Raw genomic sequence first — 19,316 nt, forward strand, 5'->3', positions numbered from 1 at the left:
GCACTGGGGCCCTCCAGGACTGGAGTTGGAGACCCCTGGATTAGAGGGTCTGAATACTAGTGTCAATGTTTTATCCATCCATCCATCCATCCATTCTCTTCCGCTTATCCGAGGTCGGGTCACGGGGGCAGCAGCTTGAGCAGAGATACCCAGACTTCCCTCTCTCCGGCCACTTCTTCTAATTCTTCCGGGGGAATCCTAAGGCGTTACCAGGCCAGCCAGGAGACATAGTCCCTCCAGCATGTCCTGGGTCTTCCCCTGGGCCTCCTCCCGGTTAGACGTGCCTGGAACACCTCACCAGGGAGGCATCCAGGAGGCATCCTGGTCAGATGCCCGAGCCACCTCATCTGACTCCTCTCGATGCGGAGGAGCAGCGGCTCTACTCTGAGCCCGTCCCGGATGACTGAGCTTCTTACCCTATCTTTAAGGGAGAGCCCAGACACCCTACAGAGGAAACTCATTTCAGCCGCTTGTATTCGCGATCTCGTTCTTTCGGTCACTACCCATAGCTCATGACCATAGGTGAGGGTAGAAACATAGATCGACTGGTAAATTGAGAGCTTTGCCTTGTGGCTCAGCTCCTTTTTCACCACGACGGACCGATGCAGAGCCCACATCACTGCGGACGCCACACCGATCCGCCCGTCGATCTCACGCTCCATTCTTCCCTCACTCATGAACAAGATCCCAAGATACTTGAACTCCTTCACTTGGGGCAGGATCTCGCTACCAACCCTGAGAGGGCACTCCACCATTTTCCGGCTGAGGACCATGGTCTCGGATTTGGAGGTGCTGATTCCCATCCCAGCCGCTTCACACTCAGCTGCCAACCGATCCAGAGAGAGCTGAAGATCACGAAGATCAATGTTTTAATTTTTCATAAAATGTGCACAAGTTAGTAAAATCCTGTATTCACTTTCTCATTCTGGGGTATTGAGTGTTGCCTGATGGGGAGAAAAAATGAATTAAAATGGTTTTAGCATAAGGCAGAAACACAGCAGACTTGTGTGAAAAGTGAAGGGGCTCTGAACACTTTCTGAATCCACTGTAGGCTGCACCATCTGGATAACAATAAGAATAATGCCAGGGTTTGAAAAGAAAATGACTTTACAATACAGAAATGGTATCGGAACTTGAGATTTTCACGTCAAAACCAGAGTCATTGATTGATTCCAAGGTGTAGGACTTACTGGATGGACCTAGGTGGTCTTCACCCAGCTTCAGTGTTTCTAAACTGAGCACAGGCGATAAACAAAGCTGTTCACTCAATCTGTCTTGTCAGCAGTTGCTCCACAAGTGACGGCAGTCAGTTCCGTCCGCGTCGTACGTATACGCGATTACAAGCAGTCCAAAGGGCTTTTCCTTGCTGTTTTCCATCAATTGTTGAATGGTTCACAGAGTGGGCCAGGCCTTTCTTTCCATCTGTGCTCTGAAATTAAACGAACAGCTTGATGTCACTGCAGTATGTCTGGCTTAGCCAAAAAAAAAAGTGTCACCATTGTAATCAGCAGCAGAAAAATCTGTCTCTTCTGAGAATTATTATAAGAAAGGTAAAAAGTCACCCTCACTGTGTATGTGTTGGTCTAAAACTAGCATGCAAGTACATTTAATAAGTATGTTTTATTCTTTTAGATATATTTTAAATAAGGTATTCCTTTTGTCTTCTTAACTTTTTTATGTGTGGCATAGTGGTTAAGGCCTTGGACTTCAAACCCTGAGGTTGTAGGTTCAAATCCTGGTACTGACGCTGTGTGAATAAACAGTAAAAGATGCAGATGGAAAAACAACCAATAAATGTGTACAATCAATTAATTAAGACAATACACATATTATATACCGTATATATCTCTCTGTTATATAAAAAAAATCCCGGGATAAGACAAGACTTTATTCAAGAGATTTTTTCAAGTCCCGCGAGACGAGACTTTGGCCATAAGATTTTTTCAAGTCCTGCCCACCTCTCTACCATATTCCACCATGCACATAGTACTCTCACCTCTCATTCGTGTGAATGCTTTTGACAGACACAGTTCTTGCTCTCTCAGCTCTTATAAATTTTAATGTTTTCCTCACTTTAAGTTCCCAATTAAAGAATGACGTATTACAGTGGTGTGAAAAACTATTTGCCCCCTTCCTGATTTCTTATTCTTTTGCATGTTTGTCACACAAAATGTTTCTGATCATCAAACACATTTAACCATTAGTCAAATATAACACAAGTAAACACAAAATGCAGTTTTTAAATGATGGTTTTTATTATTTAGGGAGAAAAAAAAATCCAAACCTACATGGCCCTGTGTGAAAAAGTAATTGCCCCCCTGAACCTAATAACTGGTTGGGCCACCCTTAGCAGCAATAACTGCAATCAAGCGTTTGCGATAACTTGCAATGAGTCTTTTACAGCGCTCTGGAGGAATTTTGGCCCACTCATCTTTGCAAAATTGTTGTAATTCAGCTTTATTTGAGGGTTTTCTAGCATGAACCGCCTTTTTAAGGTCATGCCATAGCATCTCAATTGGATTCAGGTCAGGACTTTGACTAGGCCACTCCAAAGTCCTCATTTTGTTTTTCTTCAGCCATTCAGAGGTGGATTTGCTGGTGTGTTTTGGGTCATTGTCCTGTTGCAGCACCCAAGATCGCTTCAGCTTGAGTTGACGAACAGATGGCCGGACATTCTCCTTCAGGATTTTTTGGTAGACAGTAGAATTCATGATTCCATCTATCATAGCAAGCCTTCCAGGTCCTGAAGCAGCAAAACAACCCCAGACCATCACACTACCACCACCATATTTTACTGTTGGTATGATGTTCTTTTTCTGAAATGCTGTGTTCCTTTTACGCCAGATATAACGGGACATTTGCCTTCCAAAAAGTTCAACTTTTGACTCATCAGTCCACAAGGTATTTTCCCAAAAGTCTTGGCAATCATTGAGATGTTTCTTAGCAAAATTGAGACGAGCCCTAATGTTCTTTTTGCTTAACAGTGGTTTGCATCTTGGAAATCTGCCATGCAGGCCGTTTTTGCCCAGTCTCTTTCTTATGGTGGAGTCGTGAACACTGACCTTAATTGAGGCAAGTGAGGTCTGCAGTTCTTTAGACGTTGTCCTGGGGTCTTTTGTGACCTCTCGGATGAGTCGTCTCTGCACTCTTGGTGTAATTTTGGTCGGCCGGCCACTCCTGGGAAGGTTCACCACTGTTCCATGTTTTTGCCATTTGTGGATAATGGCTCTCACTGTGGTTCGCTGGAGTTCCAAAGCTTTAGAAATGGCTTTATAACCTTTACCAGACTGATAGATCTCAATTACTTCTGTTCTCATTTGTTCCTGAATTTCTTTGGATCTTGGCATGATGTCTAGCTTTTGAGGTGCTTTTGGTCTACTTCTCTGTGTCAGGCAGCTCCTATTTAAGTGATTTCTTGATTGAAACAGGTGTGGCAGTAATCAGGCCTGGGGGTGGCTCCGGAAATTGAACTCAGGTGTGATACACCACAGTTAGGTTATTTTTTAACAAGGGGGCAATTACTTTTTCACACAGGGCCATGTAGGTTTGGATTTTTTTTTCTCCCTAAATAATAAAAACCATCATTTAAAAACTGCATTATGTGTTTACTTGTGTTATATTTGACTAATGGTTAAATGTGTTTGATGATCAGAAACATTTTGTGTGACAAACATGCAAAAGAATAAGAAATCAGGAAGGGGGCAAATAGTTTTTCACACCACTGTATGTCCAAATCCTATTGAAGAATTTCATCCCAAAGGGTTAAATTGTACGTCCGCATCCCCATACACGAGCAACAGAACCAGAAAGAGGTTAGCACGTAGCACAGGCCCGGGGGTTGGCAAGCGAAGCGAGCAGGGGGCAAAGCCCCCTAGTGTATATATATATGTGTGTGTGTGTGTGTGTGTGTACACACAAACATACACATATACACACTACTCATACAATACACTATCTGAACCAATTTATATATTTATGCACCAAGAATGCTATTCAATTGTCAAAGAGGATTCCTGATTCCCTAACCTCGATTGTGATGTGTAGGCCTTCTATCATCTTTCAAAAGTTTGTTAGCCTTGGTAATGTTGACAAACATCCATAACTATGGCAGATGGCCTTCCCAAACCTGCTTCACCATCCACTTACGTGCTGCCGACCTTCGAGTGTTTCCACCACCGAAATACAGCACTACAGTTAATGGCTTCGTCAGCATATGCTTGTCATAACATTTCGACGGTTTCATTAATGGTTTTCCCAAACTTAACACAAAATTCAATCACACACCTCAGCTGTACTCTCACAGGAACATCTTCATCATCCTCCATGATGACATGTATGAGGGACTTCAATTTGCTGTGACAGAATGCTGAAGAATATGGCGGTCCAACTGCAGGCTCACACATGTCGATGTCGTGTCTACCTTCCTGGAAGAGAAAATAGCGACAGTCTCATTACTTTTCAATCAACCCTCATAGCATTTTCTGGACAGATTTTTAACAAGAATTAGAGCTGTGAGAATGTACCCAACTATTTGAGTTTAATTTTAATTTATATGAAAAAAATTCTTATTTGAAGAAAATTGTTGACATTCAATTGTTAAAGAACAGTCCTTCATTTTACCTCACACTAATTTCGACATTGTGTTACTCCAGAGACACTATGATGCAATACATCTTCTGTTTTGCACATCACTTCCACAGCCAGTGTTTTTATAATTTTTAATTGTTAGTTTGTATCATCATTTACAAAACTGACAGCTTTTTCTATTACATAGCTCTTCTTTTTAAATTAACAGGTGAACTAGCAACAGATTTGAAACACATCTCCTGTGCTACTAAACATACATTTTGCCCCAATCCAGTTCATTTCATTGCTGAACCTGAGATCCCACATTTGCTGTTGTTTTATATTAAAATTATTAATTACTCATCGTAGCAAACAAAAGCTGTTTTCCTTTCTCATTAAGCATAATAGGAAATAACTGCCATATTTCTCCATCCATCCATCCATTTTCCAACCCGCTGAATCCGAACACGGGGTCACGGGGGTCTGCTGGAGCCAATCCCAGCCAACACAGGGCACAAGGCAGGGAATCAATCCCGGGCAGGGTGCCAACCCACCGCAGGCCATATTTCTCATTTTTCTTTAATTACTATAACAGCTTCAAAATTGATATTTTAAAGTGCCTTTTCAGTGTCAGGATAATCACCTCAACCAACGTGTCTTTTGGAGGCTCCTGATCCAACACAAATTCAAAAAACAAATACAAAATTAAAAATAAGTATTAAGGTTATATATAATTACATTTTTGCTGCATCTGTAAAGAGTTTGGCTTCCCTTAGTCCTGTTTAGTTGAATTCTGTATGTTATTCTTTGACCACTGGATTTTCTTTTCTTTTTTAAACTATAACGTATGCTTCTTGTGATTTGTTTTAAAATGTTGCAGTGTATTTTTCTACATAGTAGCAGAATTTGTAAGTTGCTATTAATGAAAAGGTTTCCTAGATAAAAAGAAGGAAACATTTAAAGCCTTTAAAACATTTAAAACATTTAAGCCCGTCCATAACAGGGGCTAAGGTCGCCGAGGTAGTTAAAAAGCTCCGAGGTGGCAGGGCCCCAGGAGTGGACAAGGTTCACCCTGGGTTCCTCAAGGCTCTGGATGTTGTGGGGCTGTCCTGGTTGACACATCTCTGCAACATCACATGGACATTGGGGGCAGTGCCTCTGGACTGGCAAACCAGGGTGGTGGTTCCCCTTTTTAAGAAGGGTGACAGGAGGATGTGTTCCAACTATAGGGGGATCACACTGCTCAGCCTCCCCGCTAAGGTCTATTCAGTGGTGCTGGAGAAGAGAGTTCGGTCGATGGTCGAATCTCGGATTCAAGAGGAACAATGCGGATTCCACCCTGGCCGTGGAACACTGGACCAGTTCTGCACCCTGGCCAGCATCTTGGAGGGGGCATGGGAGTTTGCCCAACCAGTCCACATGTGTTTTGTGGATTTGGAGAAGGCATTCGACCATGTTCCTCGAAGCATCCTGTGGGGTGTGCTCCAAGAGTAAGGGGTACAAGGCTCGTTGTTACGAGCCATTCAGTCCCTGTACAGGAGGAGCAGGAGCTTGGTCCGCATCGCCGGTAATAAGTCGGACTCGTTTCCTGTTGAGGTTGGACTCCGCCAGGGCTGCTCTTTGTCACCAATTCTGTTCATAAGTTATATGGACAGAATTTCTAGGTGCAGCCAAGGAGGGGAGGGGGTCTGGTCCGTTGACCTCAGAATCTTGTCTCTGCTATTTGCGGATGACGTGGTTCTGTTGGCTTCATCGGACAGTGACCTCCAGCTCTCACTGGAGCGGTTCACAGCGAAGCAGCGGGGATGAGAGTCAGCACCTCTAAATCCGAGGCCATGGTTCTCAGCCGGAAAAGGGTGGAATGCTCTCTCCGGGTTGGGAGCACAGTACTGCCTCAAGTGGAGGAGTTCAAGTTTCTCGGGGTCTTGTTCACGAGTGACGGAAGAATGGAGTAGGAGGTTAACAGACAGATCGGTGCGGCATCCGCAGTAATGCGGGCTCTGCAACGGTCCGTCGTGGTGAAGAGAGAGCTGAGCCAAAAGGCGAGGCTGTCAATTTACCAGTCAATCTACGTTCCTACCCTCACCTATGGCCACGAACTTTGGATAACTTTTGGACCCGACCTCGGATAAGCGGTGGACAATGGATGGATGGAAACATTTAAAGATAATTGCAATACAACATTTAGTACATTCAGCAACTCCATTTGTGAAACATGAATTGACTCACCGATCCTCGACATATATAAAATATCGATGGGCACTGACTTCTTGTCTACTGCATCCAAAGACCAGAAAGGCTCATAGTGGAGCGGAGGGTGTGTTTGGGGTTGGGGGTTAGGAGGTGGTCATAGAGGCCTAAAGTAGCAAGTTCGTTTAACGTGCTTAAGTAAACAGGAGTGATTTTGTAGCCTCAGAAAGCATCATGGTGGTCTATTCACATTTCATTAATGGAGTTGCTGAATGTACTAAATGTATTGCAATTATCTTTAAATAAGGGAACATCCTCTTTAATAAAATCCCTGTGTGCGTCCAGGTGTCCGTGTGTGGGTGTCTTCTGATGAAGTGCGCATACGCGAGGCACGGTGCGATGCACGATATTACTGTCAGAGAAAGTTACAGGCGTTTTACGGAAATACAAACCAGTATTACAGCGAGAGGAAATTAAAGGTACACAATACAGTGACGCATATTACAGCCACATACAAGCCAGTATTACTGTCAGAGGAGATTAAAGGCATATTACCGACGCGCACGCCTGTATTACCGCCAGAGAAAATTAAAGGTATATTACGGATGTACAAGCCAGCAGACGTACAAGACAGTATTACTGTCGCAGAAAATTAAAGACACACAATACACGGTGGCAGCCCACGAAGAACTGTCAGCTCAGCAAGTAAACATCAACAAAAGAAAGGCTGAAAGACAAAGAAAAATACGACCAACAAAAAGAATGAGGTCAAGGTCCCTTGCCATTTAATATAGACTGTTCCTACTAATGTTTATGCACTACTGTTCTAGCGCCCGTTATTGTAACGGGCTTAATGACTAGTTTAAAGATAATTGCAATACAACATTTAGTACATTCATTCCTTTTTTATATTTTTTTCCATGGAAAATAAAAAGGCTTATCGAAACTGGCTTCATGGCAAATTTTCAGGAAATAATTCAGTGAACAGGGTGGTCGGCAAATTCAACGCAAAAAAATTATTTTATTTTATGAAGCCAGTAAGTCCTTGCTAAAAATCTGTCCATGCAATTAAATATCATAATTGGAATACATACAGTATGTCATTACATTAAGTAAGGCTACAGAGAAAAATAAAAAGCCAAACAAGAAAAGAAAAAAGGTAATCTGTGTGTGATTTATTTATTAAAAAAACTAACCTTCATCCAGCGTTCATAAGAAGAAGGAGAACATTAAACCTCCAGATTTCACACATACATTCAGGCTTTATACCTGTCTAGCTACCTTCCACCAATAGGATAAGACCAGGATGTACCATCTTACCTACAATTCCCCAGCCCATAAATAAAACTAACTAAAGTAACCCACAACAAACACATTATGTCTTCCCTTATTTAAGATGGGTAATATCACTTTTCCTTTTCTTTTTTTCTTTTTTCACCACCCGGCCAAAAGCAAGAAACGTCCTTTGAGGGTACACACCTGACTACCCTTAAACCTACAAACACCCCCCTCTTCACCACTCTTGCAATTGGAACAGTCCTACAATCCCCTATTTAAACCCCAAAGCAGGTGGTGATCCTGTTTCGCTCCCTGACCTAACAAGCTCCACCCCCAAGATGGCAGCTTCCTGCTCAGCAAGGCCTCCCCAGCAGCCTCTTCCATAAACGGTAAGGTTCCCTTATATTGCCTCAACCTAACTTTTCGTACTTATATCCAAAAGTCATACATAAGTGCAATGTATAACATATGCAACTCAAAATTGTGAACATTTTAAACTAAATTCCTTCATTAGCTGTAGATATTACACTGCTACATCCACACTACTAGGTTTTCATTTAAAAATGATATTTTTAAATGAAAAAGAACTCTGTCCACTTTAGCATTTTCACACTTCTCTCTGCCCACACTTAAATGATGTGTGACGTAGCTATTCACCTACACTGGGCATTCTCGCCTCAATGGAAACAGGACGAGAAAGCGTCCTCCATGCTAAACATTAATTTGTAGCTCCTGTGTACACCAAGAACAGCAATGGCAGATACAAAAAAACCCAAAAAAACACCTTGTTTTGTTCCTACTGACAATGAGAGTAATACACCAGTATAAGGCGAGCAAAGCAGTTGAGAAAACATAATGAGTGGGATCCAATCAGGAAAGGGCACCATCATGAGCGTGAACCAATCAGAGTGAGATTAGAATCTGTGGTTTCAAAGCTCTCCTTTGTCACCCATCCACACTACAACACTGCGTCGGCGTTTACAGAAAAGCGGTATATGGCTCTCAGAGTTTAAAAAATTCTGGGGTAGTTTGGGCAAAAGATGAAAACTGAAACTAATGTCTGCATTTTTAAATGAAAAACGTGTGCTCAGTGCTGCCAGGGTGGAATCGAGCCACCCAGGACTGGGAAATGGATTTAAGCGTATCTGAACAAATAATGAATCAAACCAAGAAACTTCTATTATTTACATGTTAATCTGTTTTTCTGCAGTATATGATGTTTAGGCCAAAAAATGCATTGGCATGCACTGGCATACCACCTGCACCTATGGCTATGGAAACCTTTGCCCCGAGTCTTGGCAGGCGCGTTGCTTTTATTCTCAACAACCTGAAAGGATAAGGCGCATTTCTGGGGAGCAAAGGGCTGCTAAGTCTGACTGTATTTGTCATTCCTTGCAACAACATGGTAGTCGCCCATAAACCCATTCCCTTTCTTTATTTAATTTTATAACAAGGTAAGGTATAAAGTTAGTGTTGGCCAAAGTAGCCAAGGTAAATCCAATTTGAATTTGTTATTTTATATAGCGCCTTTAAAAGTAAAAATATCTTAAAACAGACACCAGATTGAAAACATTTAGGCCATTAGATTCTTAAATTATTTACTGTTCTTATGATTACTTGGTGAGTCGTCAGTAGGATTTTAATCTGAATAAAGGTATACAAATAAACAAAAACTGTAAATACCAGTAAGAAAAAAAATCCATCTTAAGAGCTGAACATGTTTCTAATCTGGGATCTTTAAATAATTGAATTCGTTAAGTAAACTTTCTGGGCGGCACGGTGGCGCAGTGGGTAGCGCTGCTGCCTCACAGTTAGGAGACCCGGGTTCCTGCGTGGAGTTTGCATATTCTCCCCGTGTCTGCATGGGTTTCTTCCAGGTGCTCCGGTTTCCTCTCACAGTCCACAGACATGCAGGTTAGGTGCATTGGCGATTCTAAATTGTCCCTAATGTGTGTGTGCCATGTGGTGGGCTGGCGCCCTGCCCTGGGTTCTTTTAATGCTTCTTTTAACTTCACCTGTTTGTTGTATGGTACACATCTTGTAATCGATATTCAACCCACTTCCTATTGTCCAAATGACTTGAAATTTTGCACACTTACTTCCGATGTCAATACATGAATCAATAATCACTTTCACTAATTGATCAATTAATCCATATTAATTAAGAAATGAAATTTTCAGGAGTTTGCATGTTCTCCCCGTGTCTGCGTGGGTTTCCTCCCACGATCCAAAGACATGCAGGTTAGGTGCATTGGCCATCCTAAATTGTCCCTAGTGTGTCTGTCCTGCGGTGGGCTCTCTGCCCGGGGTTTGTTTCCTGCCTTGCACCCTGTGTTGGCTGGGATTGGCTCCAACAGACCCCCGTGACCCTGTAGTTAGGATATAGCGGGTTGGATAAAGAATGGATGGATGAACTTTCTATCTTTGCCTCATTTACACCTCCCACACCAAGTTTATATTAGAGACCCCGTAATGAGTCATATTTGTGAAACTGGGAGCTGAATGTGATTTAATTTTTATAAAAATGGAGTAGATACATTATGAATACTTGGTGTCCCACAGCAAGAGAGCAGTTATTTCGTTTACTATCCAGGGTCTTGAACCAGAATAAAACAATATCAAATATACTTTTATGTTACAGCTATATCAGTTTTATAGTCTTTAAATAAAGGATTAATTTTTAAAATGAATTGAAGTATATTGATATTTATAAGCTTATAATTCATCATGTAGTATAGGTAGACAGATAGATGAAAGGCGCTATAATAGATGGATGGATAGACAGATAGCTGAAAGGTACTACAGGTGCTGGTCATAAAATTAGAATATCATGACAAAGTTGATTTATTTCAGTAATTCCATTCAGAAAGTAAAACTTGTATATTAGATTCACTCATTACACACAGACTGATGTATTTCAAATGTTTATTTCTTTTAATTTTGATGATTATAACTGACAACTAAGGAAAGTCCCAAATTCAGTATCTCGGAAAATTAGAATATTGTGAAAAGGTTCAATATTGAAGACACCTGGTGCCACACTCTAATCAGCTAATTAACTCAAAAGCCTTTAAATGGTCTCTCAGTCGAGTTCTGTAGGCTACACAATCATGGGGAAGACTGCTGACTTGACAGTTGTCCAAAAGACGACCATTGACACCTTGCACAAGGAGGGCAAGACACAAAAGGTCATTGCTAAAGAGGCTGGCTGTTCACAGAGCTCTGTGTCCAAGCACATTAATAGAGAGGCGAAGGGAAGGACAAGATGTGGTAGAAAAAAGTGGACAAGCAATAGGGATAACCGCACCCTGGAGAGGATTGTGGAACAAAACCCATTCAAAAATGTGGGGGAGATTCACAAAGAGTGGACTGCAGCTGGAGTCAGTGCTTCAAGAACTACCACACACAGACGTATGCAAGACATGGGTTTCAGCTGTCGCATTCCTTGTGTCAAGCCACTCTTGAACAAGAGACAGCGTCAGAAGCGTCTCGCCTTTGGACTGCTGCTGAGTGGTCCAAAGTTATGTTCTCTGATGAAAGTAAATTTTGCATTTCCTTTGGAAATCAAGGTCGCCGAGTCTGGAGGAAAAGAGGAGAGGCACAGAATCCACGTTGCGTGAGGTCCAGTGTAAAGTTTCCACAGTCAGTGATGGTTTGAGGTGCCATGTCATCTGCTGGTGTTGGTCCATTGTGTTTTCTGAGGTCCAAGGTCAACGCAGCCGTCTACCAGGAAGTTTTAGAGCACTTCATGCTTCCTGCTGCTGACGAACTTTATGGAGATGCAGATTTCATTTTCCAACAGGACCTGGCACCTGCACACAGTGCCAAAGCTACCAGTACCTGGATTAAGGACCATGGTATCCCTGTTCTTGATTGGCCAGCAAACTCGCCTGACCTTAACCCCATAGAAAATCTATGGGGTATTGTGAAGAGGAAGATGCAATACGCCAGACCCAACAATTCAGAAGAGCTGAAGGCCACTATCAGAGCAACATGGGCTCTCATAACACCTGAGCAGTGCCACAGACTGATCGACTCCATGCCATGCCGCATTGCTGCAGTAATCCAGGCCAAAGGAGCCCCAACTAAATATTGAGTGCTGTACACGCTCATACTTTTCATGTTCATACCTTTCAGTTGGCCAGCATTTCTAAAAATCCTTTTTTTGCATTGGTCTTAATTGATATTCTAATTTTCCGAGATACTGAATTTGGGAATTTCATTAGTTGTCAGTTATAATCATCAACATTAAAAGAAATAAACATTTGAAATACATCAGTCTGTGTGTAATGAATGAATCTAATATACAAGTTTCACTTTTTGAATGGAATTACTGAAATAAATCAACTTTGTCATGATATTCTAATTTTATGACCAGCACCTGTATATGATAGATCAGGGCTTCTCAGACTCAGTCCTGGGGACACCGTGTTTAATTAATCCATTATTTACTGATGAGTGAGTCTGACACTAAAGTAGTTGCAGCCTTTCATGATTCTGTGTTCTTTACCTGGGTGTGTCTGCTCTGCTCGTATTTAATTGTCATTATTGAGATACAATGAAGGGAGCAAATAGAACAGAGAGGGGGCAAAATATACTGAAATCAGCAAAAGAAAGTTAAGCAATTAAATCTAATGCAAAAACAGAAATATTTCTAAATGACTTTTAAATCATGCTGCTGTGCTTTTCTGAATGCAGAAAAACAAAAGAGAAAAAAAAATACCAGCTAATTAAATGAGATCAGCATTATCAGGTGTTGTCGCTGATTATGAATCTGGTTGAAACAAAAACTTGAAGTCACTGTGTGTGCGTTTAGTGCCACGTAAAACTAAAACAACTTCATTTTCAAACCCATTTAATCCAATTCAGGGTACTGTGGACCAGTATAAAGGAATGTTTTGGACAGAGTATGCAAATCAATAATTGCATTGTTAAATGTAACAATACAATTTATAATAACAATGATATGCGCACATAAATAACTAAATGTGTCATGAAATGTTTCAAAGACTGCTAACAGAGTAATTTAAAATGATTTGCTACCTCTTGCCTGACATGTACTCTCAGTGCCTTTCCTCTGTATTTCCGTGTGTCTGAACCTTTCTTCATCTGTGCTCCCTGTTCCCGTAAAACTCCACATCTTTATTTTCCAGGTGCCTTTCCAGTCGAATTTTATACCTGCCATCTTTAAAGGCGACTCTCAGCGTGCCTCTTATGCCTTTACTCCTCCTTGTGCGTCTCACACTTGCACTTCTTCTTTTGATCGCATCACCAAAGCCAAACTGGCCAATCAGATTGCTTTGAGGGACTGGACACACAGACCTTCGTGTTTTATTATACAGTAGATGTTGCTTATTTCTTCATGTATGTATATAATTATTTAATTTAATTATTTCAGAGACACCACACACAATATGAAATATGCCTTGAATTTGGCAGATTAAGTGGCTCGCCCAGGGTCTCACAGTAAGTTGGAGACAAGGAACTAACCTGGCAGCCTTTTGCTTTAAAGTCAAGTGCTCTGTCCAACAGACCATAATGCACTTTACAAAGATGGCAACCGTTGACTGATCTGTGACTCTTCACTGGCGATCTCTTTCTCAAGTGCATTCTCGTAATGCCTGCTTATTATTTTGCTTTTCTTGCCTCCTGTCCGGCTTTATACTTTCCATCTTTGAAGTTGTCTTTACTCCTCCCGATGTGTCTGACATTCGCTCTACCTCTTTTGAGCGTGTCACCTGAGCCAAACTGACCAATCACTACAAAGCCAAACTGACCAATCAGATCGCCCTGAGGGACAGGACACACAGACCTCAGTGTTTTATTATATACTAGCCAACACCTGCCAAGGCATAAGGCGGTGTAAGAATAGGAACGGAAAACGGTGAGAAAGGAAATCTGAAATCAAGAAGAAATAAATACTTCTTGAAAGACGCAGTGTGCATGTAGAATTTCCAGCCAAGCAGGATTACATGTGAAAGTGATAAATAAATCAGGCATTCCGAATTTATGTACTATGGCCATGGCATCCTGTTAATTTTGTTGCATGTATCTTGGACTTCCTGGAGATGTAGACGGTAATATGATCATTTTGCCTACACGTACGTTATTATTTTCAGCGTTCGCTTGCAGTGCGTCTGATAGTTCCATGCGCAGATCTTGTTGATGTAATCTGAGATAGTTGAGACGCGTGCCATCTGTTTTAACATACGCATCAAAGACGTACTGTTGGAATAGTGTGCCGCTGGAGTGCAAAATACTAAATGTATTCCTCATTGTGCATAAAATTGGCATTGAGTAAGCCTTATTCGCTTGGCGGTTCTTTTATCGGGAACATGTTGTAAATCTTTGTGCCGGCCAATGTTTCCGTAAGGGAATAAAAGTGGATAAACCATAGGATCGCAATTCATATTGAGCGCGGAAATCTGTTTACAGGAGTTGCCTATGGGATAGATGCAAAAGTCCCTTTCAGCAGGCGTTTTGCCATCTTCTCCGACGAAAATCACTGCAACATCGGTGTGACATGTCGGGGCATTGTATCGTCATAAATCCTGCCTAGGGTTTTCCTTGAAAACCATTCGTACAGATGCTGTTGGATTGGACTGTGCGATTTCATGTGATTTCATGCATGTGTTTGTATGATTTAGCGAAGGGGTTGATGGTTCTCAGCATGGAATCTAGCAGGAGAAGTACATTTTCGCTGCATGCAGAGTTCGCTTTATTTTGTAAGCGTACTTCAGTAGCTGCGCTGTGACAAAAACATACAACTGTCCATATCCTGGAGAGGTAGAAGTGTTAGCGTATAGTGGAGAGATTTGGTGATACATTTGCCCGTGTATTTTAAAACAGTATGGTCCGTGGCCAGGAGGTTGAGTTATCTGTGCACCCATGGAAGCAAACGCTAGAGAAGAGTTGTATTCTCGAATGTGTTCACGATAATTTTTAGCTTCTGATGTTTGCTGTGTAAGAAGCTGTTGTAAAGACACAGTTGGCTCCCGCAAAGGTGGTAAAGCTACTTTACCATTGTGGCAGCACCTCGAGTACTTGTTGGATGTATTACGCTCAGCAAGCCAGTATAGTGCATGACATGGAAGAGGACGAATAGGAATCGAGAAATGCCGTGTCGGCTGCGTGTGGTCGGGACAGGTTTTGAAGTGGAAGCAGGACGAACTAGAAGAGAAATATATATAAGAGATAAACTGCTCAAAATTAAATGAACACTTTCAAAACACATCAGATCTCAATAGGAAAAAAATCCTGCTGGACATTTCTACTGCTATGGACTGGGTAATGTGTTAGCAACGGAAGGATGCCACATTGTTTGATGGAAATGAAAATGATCAACCTGCAGAGGACCGAATTCAAAGACACCCCGGAAATCAAAGGGAAAAAATGACATGGTGGGCAGACTAGTCCATTTTGCCAAAATTTCATTACAGCAACTCCAAATACTACTCAGTAGTTTGTATGGCCCCCACGTACTTGTATGCAATTAAGAAAAGACTCCAAGAGGTTATACTGGTATAGTTAATCTGATCAGATAAAACAGGCTAACAACATCACTTCAAGAGAAGCCCACATTAATCAAAAAGGTGGGCGCAGTTATGGGACACACACTCGACCTACTGGAGGTAGAAGGTGGACAAAATGGAGAGAAAACCGACAGCCATTATGAATCCCCTCTCTGGCACACCAGTATTGAGGACTTTTCAGCCAACAAGTTGTTCAGCAGAAATGTGTCCGGAATTGCGACAGGGACTTCTTTATACAGACGATTAAAAAACCTTTATAATGCCTCATTCAGATTCAGACTGCTAATTTATCTCCAGCCAAGTCGGAAGTTTCCTTTCCTTTCAGTCATTCTGCTGTGTATTTGGGAGGTAATATAAACATACTGTATATACTATATATATATATATATATATATATATATATATATATATATATATATATATATATATATATACAGTGGTGTGAAAAACTATTTGCCCCCTTCCTGATTTCTTATTCTTTTGCATGTTTGTCACACAAAATGTTTCTGATCATCAAACACATTTAACCATTAGTCAAATATAACACAAGTAAACACAAAATGCAGTTTTTAAATGATGGTTTTTATTATTTAGGGAGAAAAAAAATCCAAACCTACATGGCCCTGTGTGAAAAAGTAATTGCCCCTTGAACCTAATAACTGGTTGGCCACCCTTAGCAGCAATAACTGCAATCAAGCGTTTGCGATAACTTGCAATGAGTCTTTTACAGCGCTCTGGAGGAATTTTGGCCCACTCATCTTTGCAAAATTGTTGTAATTCAGCTTTATTTGAGGGTTTTCTAGCATGAACCGCCTTTTTAAGGTCATGCCATAGCATCTCAATTGGATTCAGGTCAGGACTTTGACTAGGCCACTCCAAAGTCTTCATTTTGTTTTTCTTCAGCCATTCAGAGGTGGATTTGCTGGTGTGTTTTGGGTCATTGTCCTGTTGCAGCACCCAAGATCGCTTCAGCTTGAGTTGACGAACAGATGGCCGGACATTCTCCTTCAGGATTTTTTGGTAGACAGTAGAATTCATGGTTCCATCTATCACAGCAAGCCTTCCAGGTCCTGAAGCAGCAAAACAACCCCAGACCATCACACTACCACCACCATATTTTACTGTTGGTATGATGTTCTTTTTCTGAAATGCTGTGTTCCTTTTATGCCAGATGTAACGGGACATTTGCCTTCCAAAAAGTTCAACTTTTGTCTCATCAGTCCACAAGGTATTTTCCCAAAAGTCTTGGCAATCATTGAGATGTTTCTTAGCAAAATTGAGACGAGCCCTAATGTTCTTTTTGCTTAACAGTGGTTTGCGTCTTGGACATCTGCCATGCAGGCCGTTTTTGCCCAGTCTCTTTCTTATGGTGGAGTCGTGAACACTGACCTTAATTGAGGCAAGTGAGGCCTGCAGTTCTTTAGACGTTGTCCTGGGGTCTTTTGTGACCTCTCGGATGAGTCGTCTCTGCGCTCTTGGGGTAATTTTGGTCGGCCGGCCACTCCTGGGAAGGTTCACCACTGTTCCATGTTTTTGCCATTTGTGAATAATGGCTCTCACTGTGGTTCGCTGGAGTCCCAAAGCTTTAGAAATGGCTTTATAACCTTTACCAGACTGATAGATCTCAATTACTTCTGTTCTCATTTGTTCCTGAATTTCTTTGGATCTTGGCATGATGTCTAGCTTTTGAGTTGCTTTTGGTCTACTTCTCTGTGTCAGTCAGCTCCTATTTAAGTGATTTCTTGATTGAAACAGGTGTGGCAGTAATCAGGCCTGGGGGTGGCTACGGAAATTGAACTCAGGTGTGATACACCACAGTTAGGTTATTTTTTAACAAGGGGGCAATTACTTTTTCACACAGGGCCATGTAGGTTTGGATTTTTTTTCTCCCTAAATAATAAAAACCATCATTTAAAAACTGCATTTTGTGTTTACTTGTGTTATATTTGACTAATGGTTAAATGTGTTTGATGATCAGAAACATTTTGTGTGACAAACATGCAAAAGAATAAGAAATCAGGAAGGGGGCAAATAGTTTTTCACACCACTGTATATATATATATATATATATATATATATATATATATATATATATATATATATATATATATATTTAATTATTGAGCTTCTGTACAAAGCCAATTGCCCCCCTGGGGACAAACGAAGTGCTATGCATCTATCTATAAATTATGGAAGATTATTTGTGCCAAAAATGAAATGCAAATGTAAACATTTCTAAGCATTTTCCTGTCCTGGCACTACTTTGTGGGTCTCACCTGGGCTATACAGTTTGGTAAATTTCTTCTGATTTCCTTTAAATGATGTGAAAGATGAAACGAAATGCATCTCCATGATATGCCCCGAGCAGCCGGTTTAAACTTTATTCCCGGTTCAATGACGTAGACGTCGCGTGACGTCTGTCACGTGTCTCCATTCACATAGTACGGGATTATTAAATTGCAAGTAGCGAGCCGGCCCCGCAGTTTTCTTGTTGCTACGGTAACGCCGTTCCATCCTTCGAGCGCTGACGACGCCAGTGCGCCTGCGTGCTACCTCACGCTCGCATTTATTCTTCTATCTGCAAGCAAAGGTCTCTTTTAGGAGCTAGCGAGAAATCAAAGCGGCGTGTTTACGTTTGGAGGGGAGGGCTCTCCGTCACCACTGCTCAAACCCCAAACAACACCCTTTCTGTCCCGTCCATCTAAAAAAAAAAAAGGAAAATATGGCGCTCATCCCTTCCCAGGTCCTTAGGCTAGCGATCCTTCTCGCCTACTTCTCCATCCTGTGCAACTACAAAGCCATCGATATGCCCGCTCACCAAACTTATGGGGGCAGCTGGAAGTTTCTAACATTCATAAACCTGGTGAGTGTGTGTCTCCTTCACTCCGCTTCTCTCTTTTTCTCTATTTCATTCCCTTTTTCCATCGCGCAGTGCATCCTTGCAGCGCACTGCATTTCCTGCTCTCTCTCCACCTCCTCCTCCTCCCTCTGTTGTCCCGTATAACACAAAATGGGTTGGAGGCGTTAAGAGCATCCTCCACACCATCGTCACCCACCTTCTCATCCTCCTCATAAACAACCTCTTCCTCCTCCTTCTTCTTCATCCTCGGTAGCCGGCTTATTTTGCTTGTCAGGATTTCCACGAGGCTACAGTCGTTGGAGAGGCAATGGTAACAATTAAGAGTAATATATAGTATATAGTAAAAGTACAGTATTATATCACATATACTAATAATGTCTTGCGAAAATATCTTTAGTAGTCCAAAGGCTTTGGCATTTTACTGTCAAGTTAAACTGTCCGATTCTTGTGTTTGAAGTTCTTCTCCTGTCAATACCTTAAAAGAATTAAATAAAAAATTTAAACAAGGGCGTGCATTGTGTTGCGTTCAAAAATGATTCCTGGGCTATGTTGCCATTAACTCAGCTGTCTTAAATTTCCCTTTCTCAAAATTGGCTTTGTGTATCCATTTCTAGTACAAGTGACTTCAGTTAACAATATGAATAGATTTCATTGCTTTAAATTAAATCACCCCTTACACAAATGGGTGGCACAGTGACGCAATGCTGCCTTGCAGTAAGGAGACCAGGGTTCACATCCTGGGCACTCCCTGTGTGGAGTTTGCATGTTCTCTCCATGTCTGCGTGGATTTCCACCGAGTGCTGTGTTTTCCTCCTACTGTCCTAAGACACGCAGGTTAGTTGAATTAGCTGTGTGTGTGTGTGTGGGTGTGTTTGCCCACCTGATGAGGG

The 19,316-nt window shown here is 41.6% G+C and overlaps 1 protein-coding gene across 4 annotated transcripts in view; it reads left to right on the forward strand.

Moving 5' to 3' along the window:
• Positions 1 to 8,334: 8,334 nt before the first annotated feature.
• The window catches only part of aig1 (androgen-induced 1 (H. sapiens)), a 129,044-nt gene continuing 118,062 nt past the window's right edge, over positions 8,335 to 19,316 (forward strand). For 3 of the 4 annotated variants that reach the window (XR_007933584.1, XM_051919533.1, XM_028820811.2), the window contains exon 1: positions 18,051 to 18,429. Coding sequence is in view for 2 of the 4 variants with exons in the window: in XM_051919533.1 (XP_051775493.1) it covers positions 18,289 to 18,429 (141 nt within the window). In the remaining 2 variants the exon portion in view is untranslated. Of the gene's footprint in view, positions 8,424 to 18,050; positions 18,430 to 19,316 lie in introns of those variants that run through there. The other variant, XM_051919532.1, reaches the window with a different exon arrangement.

Source organism: Erpetoichthys calabaricus, chromosome 15 (assembly GCF_900747795.2).
Source record: "Erpetoichthys calabaricus chromosome 15, fErpCal1.3, whole genome shotgun sequence".
NCBI lineage: Eukaryota > Metazoa > Chordata > Cladistia > Polypteriformes > Polypteridae > Erpetoichthys > Erpetoichthys calabaricus.